Source organism: Tarenaya hassleriana, unplaced genomic scaffold (assembly GCF_000463585.1).
Source record: "Tarenaya hassleriana unplaced genomic scaffold, ASM46358v1 Cleome5, whole genome shotgun sequence".
NCBI classification, from domain to species: Eukaryota; Viridiplantae; Streptophyta; class Magnoliopsida; order Brassicales; family Cleomaceae; genus Tarenaya; species Tarenaya hassleriana.
In genome coordinates, this window is record NW_010967707.1 from 1,326,251 (window position 1) to 1,335,705 (window position 9,455).

General features: G+C 42.1%; 3 protein-coding genes across 4 annotated transcripts in view; 2 read left to right on the forward strand and 1 right to left on the reverse strand.

Annotated features, from left to right (window-relative positions):
• The window catches only part of LOC104826154 (glutamate receptor 3.4-like), a 5,066-nt gene extending 1,389 nt beyond the window's left edge, over positions 1-3,677 (forward strand). The window contains exons 3-8 of one of the 2 annotated variants that reach the window (XM_010558709.2): positions 1-132; positions 421-1,754; positions 1,845-2,122; positions 2,312-2,343; positions 2,484-2,893; positions 2,987-3,677. In XM_010558709.2, the coding sequence (XP_010557011.2) occupies positions 1-132; positions 421-1,754; positions 1,845-2,122; positions 2,312-2,343; positions 2,484-2,893; positions 2,987-3,460 (2,660 nt within the window). In that variant the 3' untranslated portion in view covers positions 3,461-3,677. The remainder of the gene's footprint in view (positions 133-420; positions 1,755-1,844; positions 2,123-2,311; positions 2,344-2,483; positions 2,894-2,986) is intronic. The other variant, XM_010558710.2, reaches the window with a different exon arrangement.
• Positions 3,678-4,762: 1,085 nt separating this feature from the next.
• LOC104826155 (peroxidase 2-like) lies at positions 4,763-6,271 on the forward strand. The gene is made up of 4 exons (XM_010558711.1): positions 4,763-4,975; positions 5,167-5,352; positions 5,477-5,642; positions 5,751-6,271. The coding sequence occupies exons 1-4, from the start codon at positions 4,763-4,765 to the stop codon at positions 6,155-6,157; spliced, it is 972 nt and encodes a 323-aa protein (XP_010557013.1). The 3' UTR covers positions 6,158-6,271.
• A 341-nt stretch (positions 6,272-6,612) lies between these two features.
• LOC104827382 (traB domain-containing protein-like) overlaps positions 6,613-9,455 on the reverse strand; it is a 3,496-nt gene continuing 653 nt past the window's right edge. Inside the window, 9 exon segments of the mRNA XM_019204029.1 lie at positions 6,613-6,889; positions 7,073-7,184; positions 7,504-7,604; positions 7,708-7,821; positions 7,982-8,086; positions 8,168-8,251; positions 8,570-8,629; positions 8,711-8,758; positions 9,376-9,453. Coding sequence (XP_019059574.1) covers positions 6,761-6,889; positions 7,073-7,184; positions 7,504-7,604; positions 7,708-7,821; positions 7,982-8,086; positions 8,168-8,251; positions 8,570-8,629; positions 8,711-8,758; positions 9,376-9,453 — 831 coding nt within the window. The 3' untranslated portion in view covers positions 6,613-6,760.

Below are 9,455 nucleotides of genomic sequence, written 5' to 3' on the forward strand. Positions count from 1 at the left end.
GAAGAGCGGCTAAACCCGCGTTTGTGGCGGCCATGGATGACGTTAACGGTGATCAGACAGTTCTCAGTGGCACCAAACTTAATCTTGTCTTCCACGACACGAATTGCAGCGGATTTGTCGGCACCATGGGAGGTAATTTCTTCTGTTGAACACTTTGAAAAGGGAGCAGAGCTTAGAATTGTCTGAAATTAGTTTGTGAAAATGCCTAAACGAAATATGTGTTTTACTTAACATAAACTGCGTATTCCCGACGAGATCGTTGCTTTTGAATTACAAGTGTCTTTGATCATAACCCTTAATGTCTTCCTGTTTGAACTGTCTATTACATTCTCATTCTTTGCTTGGATCATGGCTTAAAGATGAATGGACATGTCGATGATGATGATGATGATGATGATGATATGTTGCCTATGGTTGTAGCTTTGCAGCTGATGGAAACAGAGGTGGTTGCAGCCATTGGTCCACAATCTTCAGGAATTGCTCACATTATCTCCCACGTTTCAAAAGAGCTCCATGTACCTCTCTTGTCATTTGGAGCCACCGACCCGACTCTCTCCTCTCTCCAATACCCGTATTTCCTTCGCACCACTCAGAACGACTGCTTTCAGATGAATGCCATTGCAGATTTCGTGTCCCACTTCGGATGGAGGGAAATCGTTGCCATCTTCGTGGACGATGAGTATGGCAGGAATGGGATATCTGTTCTTGGTGATGCCCTGTCCAAGAAACGAGCCAAGATCTCTTATAAGGCTGGATTTACTCCTGGAGCAGACAAAACCGCCATTAATGACCTGCTGGTTTCTGTTGATCTTGTGGAATCTCGTGTCTACGTTGTGCATGTGAATCCTGACTCGGGTTTAACCATATTTTCAACTGCCAAGTCTCTTGGGATGATGGGCAGTGGCCATGTCTGGATTGCCACCGATTGGCTTCCGACAGCTTTGGATTCAATGGAGCCTGTGGGTTCTGACACAATGGATCTCTTACAGGGAGTGGTTGCTTTCCGACATTACACACCAGAGAGCGATAAAAAATCACGGTTCAAGACGAGATGGATGAATCTTGTCAGACCCAATGGCTTCAATTCTTATGCGTTATACGCTTATGATTCAGTCTGGTTGGTTGCTCGTGCTCTAGAGGCTTTCTTCAACCATGGAAACTCGGTGAGTTTCTCCACTGATCCAAACCTACGCCAGACAAACAGCAGCGCCCTGAAATTATCGACACTCGGTGTTTTCAATGAAGGAGAGAGGTTTCTACAGATCATTCTTGGGATGAATTTCACAGGTCTAACCGGGCAAATCCAGTTCGATTCAGACAAGAATCGGGTTCAACCTGCTTACGATGTCCTAAACATAGAAGGGACGGGTCCACGGAGAGTCGGGTACTGGTCAAACTATTCGGGTTTCTCACTCGAGCCACCAGAGAAGCTGTACTCAAAGCCTCCAAACTCCTCCGCAGCCAATCAACGGCTTTATGGCATCATCTGGCCAGGTGAAGTAACTCAGACTCCACGTGGATGGGTGTTCCCAAACAATGGGAAGCCACTCAGGATCGTGGTTCCTAACCGTGTGAGTTACAAAGACTATGTCTCCAAGGACAAGAACCCGCCTGGTGTTAGAGGCTACTGTATCGACGTGTTTGAAGCCGCCATTACGTTGCTTCCATACCCTGTTCCTCGTACTTATATCCTCTACGGAGACGGGAAGAAAAATCCGTCATACGATGATCTTGTCTATGGAGTTGCTGCAAATGTGAGTCTACTAACTGCAATCTTTCTTTTTTCATTCGCCTGATATCAAGACACAATGTTTTACAATCTGTAGTTTCTGTCCTGTTTCCAGAGCTTTGATGTAGCTGTTGGGGACATCACCATTGTCACAAACAGAACAAGGGTCGTAGATTTCACGCAGCCATTTATGGAGTCAGGGTTGGTGGTGGTGGCTCCGGTGAAGGGGGCGAAGTCGAGTCCATGGTCGTTCCTAAAGCCGTTCACTTTAGAGATGTGGATTGTCACTGGTTCCTTCTTTCTCTTCGTCGGAGCCATCGTTTGGATTCTCGAGCACCGTTTCAACGAGGAGTTCCGGGGCCCGCCCAGGCGACAACTCATCACCATCTTCTGGTTGGTTCCCAGTTCTTGACCTCCTGTATTCAGAGCTCATTCCCTGCATATTTTGTCGAGATGAAAATGGAAGAAACAAATGATCCAAAAAGATGGATCAACAAAACGCAAAATCCAATCCACATATTCACCTCATTAACATAACCGTTCGGTGTTAAACCCGTTTCGTTTTTCTTCCCATCGTTGCAGGTTTAGCTTCTCAACGATGTTCTTCTCTCACAGTACGTTTTCTCTGCCGAGAATCTCTCGGTTTTCGCCCTTGTTTTCATCGTGTATTGGGTAGATTCCTCTCGGAGAACTAAGTTCAAGGGAATCAGCTATCTGCTCAAAGTTCTTCTCTTTCCTCTTTCTTGATCATCAGGAGAGAACACAGTGAGCACATTGGGGAGATTGGTGCTAATCATATGGATGTTCGTAGTTCTGATAATCAACTCAAGCTACACAGCCAGTCTTACTTCAATCCTCACCGTGCAACAGCTCACATCACGAATTGAAGGAATAGACACCTTGATATCGAGCAGCGAACCCATCGGTGTCCAAGATGGATCATTCGCATGGAAGTACCTTATCAACGAGCTTAACATATCGCCTTCACGGCTTGTCTCGCTCAGAGACGAAGAAGAGTATCTCTCTGCCCTTCAACGTGGTCCCAGAGGCGGAGGGGTAGCTGCCATTGTCGACGAGCGTCCATACATCGAGCTCTTCCTGTCCAATGCCAACTGCAAGTTTCGCATGGTCGGACAAGAATTCACCCGCACAGGATGGGGATTCGTAAGTATTCTCCGTACCTCGAATCTTTTCTCCTGTTCTTTCTCTTTGGCGACGCTTTCTGAAACTCCATACCGACATCATCATCAATCTCAGGCTTTCCAGAGAGATTCTCCTCTAGCTGTCGACATGTCCACAGCAATCCTGCAGTTGTCTGAAGAAGGGGAGCTTCAGAAAATCCACAACAAATGGCTTACGTACAAGCACGAATGCTCCATGCAGATATCGGATTCCGAGGATACCCAGCTCTCGCTGAAAAGCTTCTGGGGACTCTTTCTCATGTGCGGCACAGCTTGCTTCCTCGCCCTCACCGTCTTCTTCTGCAAAATCTTCTGCCAGTACCAGAGGCTAAGGCCCGAAGGCGGGATAGAAGGGCGGGCGGGCGACGAGCCTGGACCTTCCAGATCAAGGAGAGGCCTGCGAGCAACGAGTTTCAAGGACCTGATCAAGATCGCAGATAGGAGGGAAGCAGAGATCAAGGAGATGCTTAAGCAGAAGAGTGGGAAGAAACTCAAAGGTAGCCAGAGTTCAGATGGGAATTCTCATTCGAAAAACTCAGAAACTCCATAGATTCAACAATTTGTTCGATTCCTTCTAGTTACCAAGACTACGAGTATAGATACGTTACGTAGGGAGGTAAATAGATTTATCTGTGACATTTTGTAAAAGAAAATGTTTGAGGGAAGAAGACGCAATCGGTAGAGGGACCATAACCCTGATGGTTTCTACGATGCAAGTCGATATCTTTTCTGATTCCAGTCCCCTAATCGATTCGAAATCCAGTGAGTAAGAACCCTACATAAACCCTAATTTGTTTCCAACCGACATCTCGAACTCAATTGGTGTACCGGTCAATCTTACGGCGAGATTACACGCTCAGGGAGATCCAAAAAGCTCGCAAAATCAGAAAGAACATGCAGTTCGCGACAAATGGGAAGTTATAAATTCAATCTCAGGCCCAAATAACATATAATGGGCCTAAGACCAAGCCCAAATAAGAAATATAATGGGCCGTGAAACCCAATTATAAATTCAAGCCCGTAATAAAGAAAAATGAGGCGGTAGACATTCTTACAAACCCATGCAATTACAAAGGATGCTCCATGCAACTTGCGTACACACACGAAGACGAGAGCGATAAGATGGCTTGACAGACAGACGTGCAAATTATTAATTATTTATTTTTATACCAAATTTTGGAATTTTATTCCTTTTCATTATAATTAAGTTTTTATTAAGTTTAAAAAAAAAATACAAGGAATGACTTCGTAGATCAAATTCAGTTTGAATATAATTTGAATACGAGTTATTTCGGTTTTATATAAATTTGATCATAGTAATAATAAAATAAAATGAAGATACATTTTCCTTTCTCATTAGAAAATATTTATTGTGAGGTGATACATACATAGTTTAACATTGACATTTCACAACAAAAAATGTTTTTTAATCGTAAAAAGGAAGCAAATGGGAGAGATATTGTATGAGAATATTATATACACGGAACGTGTGTTCCATACACATGAAGAGCATGGGATTTTAATTGCAAGTTGAACCATATTTAACTATTAAAATTTGGTAAAATTCAATGAAAAACTTGGTCATCTTCATCATCAGCACATCCAAGGAAAAGACGTGGGAGGCCTGCAATGTTCTCCTCCTCCTCCTCCTCAATATCATCATCAACAATTAAACAAAACCAAGAATACCGCAAATGGGTCTTATACAAAACTCCCCATTGACGTTTTCAGAAGCTCCAAAGGCTCTATAAAATTCGACGGTCCATCATCTTCATCTCCATCTCCATCTCCAAGCTTGTTCTTACCATTGTTGGTAGTAATCTGAGCTGAGAGAGAAGGGGAGACGATTAATATGGGTATCAAGAATCTCATTGCAGTAGTGGTTCTTATGAGCGTTCTTGGAATTTCGGTTTCCAAGCCACTGGGTCTGCGCCTCGACTACTACCGCTCCAAGTGCCCAGACGCAGAGGCCATCGTCCAACGAGTGACTTACCAGTATGTTTCTCGGCAACCGAGCCTTGCAGCATCTCTTCTCAGGATGCATTTCCATGACTGCTTTGTCAGAGTGGGTTGCTTTTCTTCTTCTTCTTCTTCTTCTTCTTCTTCTTCTTCTTCTTCTTCTTCTTCTTCTTCTTCTTCTTCTTCTTCTTCTTCTTCTTCTTCTTCTTCTTCTTCTTCTTCTTCTTTCATGGGCTGTATACATATATATATATAGATAGATGCATGCATAGATGCTGATTCATGTACTTTCTCCAGGGATGTGATGGTTCTGTTCTGCTAAAATCTCCAAATAAAGACGCTGAAAGAGACGCTATCCCCAACCTGTCCCTGCGGGGCTATGAAGTGGTTGACGCCGCCAAGTCTGCGCTTGACAAGAAGTGTCCCGGCTTGGTTTCTTGCGCCGACGTTCTTGCTTTGGTCGCCAGAGACGCTGTCTCGGTGGTACTGTTCTTGCTTTTTCACACTGATACTTGATTCTTCCATTTCACCATCAGATCACTATATAACAGCATATCAATCATCTTCTGCTTCTTCTTGAGTTTTTTGTTTCTCTCTTCGTCTTCAGATAAGAGGACCCTTCTGGCCAGTTCCATTGGGCCGAAGAGATGGACGCGTCTCGAGTGCTTCAGAGGTTTTCCTTAACTTGCCATCCCCATTCGCCAACATAGCCGTTCTGAAACAGAACTTCTTGGCCAAGGGCCTCAACGCTAAAGACCTTGCTGTCCTGTCGGGTAAATTTTATGTCTTAAAAAAACCCATTCTTTAAAAATGACAAGAATTTTATTTTGGCAATTCTTGGTAAGAAGCTGAGACTGTGAGGGGGGGTGTTGCTTGTGCAGGGGGTCACACCATTGGAATATCTCACTGCAGTATCATACACAACCGTATATACAACTTCACGGGAAAAGGGGACTCGGACCCTACGATGAACCCTAGCTACGTCCGGACACTGAAGAAGAGGTGCAACCCGAACGATTTCACGACCATAGTGGACATGGACCCAGGAAGTGGGAAGACATTCGACTCTCACTATTTCAACGTGGTGGCTCAGAAAAAAGGCCTGTTCACGTCGGATGCCACCCTTCTGGATGACCCAGAGACCAAAACCTACGTCCAGACTCAGGTCTCGACGGGTGGATCTTCCTTTGCTAAGGATTTTGCAGAATCCATGGTCAAGCTTGGATCCACCGGAGTTCTTACAGGCAAAGCTGGTGAGATCCGTAAGAAATGTGCTTTCGTTAACTGAGCTTCGATCCATTCGTTCATTCTTGTGTTTGTTGTTCCTCCTCTAATGTCTTGTTTGAAAAAACAAATGAGTTCTGATTCTCTGAGTCTTTTGGTTTGGAATGTAATGTTATGTTTTTTTTTTGTCGTGTTTTTTTTTTTTTTGCTCCGGTATGCTTTTTTTGTTGGAAGAATAAGACTAACTGGGCAGACTTTACAACTAAAGTGAATGTTCTGTTGAGGTTTCTTGGATGGCAAGGTAACAGTTTTATACAAAACTAAACAGAAGTAAAGCCAATTCCTTTTTTTTTCTAATAAGCGATATCATAAAAAAAAAAAAAAGAATTGTTTTCTGAGAGTTTACAAATTTGCAGGAATGAACACAATCTGAAAGCGATAAAATGTGTCTAATTGGTAGAGAAAAAACCATACTATTATTAACCTCTACGACAGAAGGGGGAAAACAAAGAATTGTGATGTAAGAAGTCAAAAATCAGCAAACACAACAACCCGCAGTGCAATCACAGGATTTGTATATATAATCAATCGTCCATTTGAGTCAAGTTTTGGTAATTGGAGGGTAAGGGAACAAAAAAACTCCGAAAAAAAGTTGTGGTTTGTCGTATTACCTTTTGCTTGCAAGGTATATGCCGGAAACTATGGCTGGTCCCGCCACAGCCACCGCAAGAGAGCTCAAAATCTTCTTGGCCGTAAAAACTGACTTCTGTGTTGGTATCTCCATCAGATCGTTCATCTGAAGAAGAGAACATACATTTTGTTACAAGGAAGAATACCCTCTACCTCGAGATTCTGGACACTAGATTCGATTCCCTCACCTGCCGACCGATACTAACAAGAAAATTATGAACCTCATCTCTCCTTATGCTTTGCATCGACAACAGATTATGTCGTGAATTGAAGACCAAGTTTTACTAACCGTTATAGGTTGCTTCCAGTTCTTCTTGATTCCTTGAACATGTCCCTTTCCAATCACTGCCACGACCGAGCTGTGCTCACTTGCAACTTTCAGTAAACTCGACGCCATGTACCTGAGTAGTTACACAAAATCAGGACCAAAAAAGGATGTGAATTTAGATTGAAATGACTAAACTGTTAAAAACTGTTAAATTTTTCATATTTAATTGAAACCCTGTCACACCAAAAAAACAAAACAAAAAGGATGCCCAAAACGATTTGAGTCTAGACGGGAAAGAACCCTACATTAATCATATAAGATTCCTAGAATTAGCAAGCACGAAATAAGCAGAGCAATAATGTGTTGGTTTTGCTTCAGAGATTTTATCACCCATTGACAAGCTTGTCCAATCTGTATAAGATATTTTTATGGAGGGAGAAAGTACTACTCACTGGTCACGCTCACGCACAAGTGTATCCATGAGAGATGGAAATTCCTTGCTCATTTCTTGAATTACCAGAGTAAGCATATCCACATCATCCATGTCTTTCAGCTGAGAGATACCATCCAAAAATACTGTCACTTAGCATCTAGAACCCAATAATATAAACCCATTATGATGTATAACGCAAAATGTTTAAGAACATAAGCCTTACCATCTTGTTAAGTTCCTCAGGACTCGGCAAGAACACAGCTTGAAACACTAAGGAATACAAAAATTTTGCCTTATGCCAAAGCGGCATCATAGCCCAAGTTCTTCTTAACGTGATCTGTTTCAAGAAATACAGAAATACAAAACCAAATGAACTCTCAATGACATTTTGATACTATCAAACAAAAATAGAATCTAAAAAATGTTGAGTCTGATCGGATGTATAAAGATTCAAGTTTCCTATAAGGAAAATGGCAAACTATATAAAAATATTTCACCTGAACTGGACGATCACCGAGTACCACCTTGCCCCCATATTTTATAGCCTCTTCAAATGCCACACGGAACTCAGCACCAGGAAAAACCTCAAGCTTACTGGCGATCTAACAGAAGAAAAAGATGTAAACCATTTGTACAGAGAGATAAGCCTACCCTCAAAGAAGAGTTCAGTTAAGGGCACATGCCTTTGCAAGAAACCAGCTGTAAATTATTCCAAAAGTACTGTGTTTCTTCTTCCACATATCTACCATTTCTGCCATTGTTGGAACCTGAAAAACCAAAAGTTTGCAACTTTGCATAACAAACAAAAGCGATGGACGAGCTTGAAACATATGGCTGAACCAGATAGAAAATACTGTTTCATGAGATATAGTAAATTAGTAATGAAGATCACATTAGCAAGGAGAAGCATAAAAAGGAAGTCAATTGTATTCTCTAGATTAACTCTTCCAGTATACAACATCAGGCTAGGGTGTAGCACGAATTCACAGTCACATAGCATTGCATCATTGACACAATGCTAAATGGCCATAAATGCTTAAATTGACCAAGAAGAAGAAACAGAATCAGAATTATGAGAAGCGGACCTTCAAAGTCTGAGGCTTGAGAACAGACAATCGACTTGAACACAACTCAAGGAAAACGACCTGTGATCATCAGCCAAGTACTTAGAATTGGACAAAGGCTTGAAGCTATGAAACTTTTGTCTATAATGAATATTGAAGAACCTGCGGTTTCAAGAAGCTGACTACAGCTTCAACTTCTCGGCAGGATTCCTGTAACAACAATTGCAAAGATTTACACGACTAACCAGCTCTCAATCATTGCAAATAACATCCACGTTCTCTATAATGTATAAGCATGTTATTGCATTAAAGTATAATAGAGGAAACTAAGAGCCAATCATATACTTCAGCCTATACAAAATCATAAATCATAAGTCAATATTTTGTCAATCCAGGGAGTGAAATGAGAACGACGAAGCTGCAGAAAAAGAACAAAGAAGGGTCGAAACCGTGATCTTGTGGCTCTGAAACTTCCTACAGAATTTGAAACATGGCTTTGTGCTCGAAATATGAAGTTCCTCGGCCTACCCATCCCACCATATAATCCTTTGCAATTCTCAGCTGCATTTCTAATCTGCAACCCTAGAATTTGAAGCTTTCTGACTAATTGTCGACCTATTTTCAATTTTGCAACTCATCTGGCATTAAAAACCCCACATCCTGTAAAGGTTATACCCCAAAAAGCGAGGATTCAAGTTCACGTATCGATTTCATCTTTCTCCAAAATTTTCAGATTGATACTAACAGAAATCCCGTAATCATGCAATGTTTACCGATCCTAAATTCATTCATGATACTAAGCAGAATCACATGAATGGAGACGATACCTGCGATACATGCGCAGTCCCAACCAAGTAGACATCACACGATCCGCCATCCGCCGTGGACTCACATGTTAGAACCACGA

Bases quoted from the DNA above. Each gene is read 5' to 3' on its own strand.
- LOC104826155 (XM_010558711.1), top strand. From the start codon at position 4,763: ATGGGTATCAAGAATCTCATTGCAGTAGTGGTTCTTATGAGCGTTCTT. The intron at 4,976-5,166 runs GTGGGTTGCTTT...TACTTTCTCCAG, and splicing joins TCCATGACTGCTTTGTCAGA to GGATGTGATGGTTCTGTTCT. The intron at 5,643-5,750 runs GTAAATTTTATG...TTGCTTGTGCAG, and splicing joins AGACCTTGCTGTCCTGTCGG to GGGGTCACACCATTGGAATA.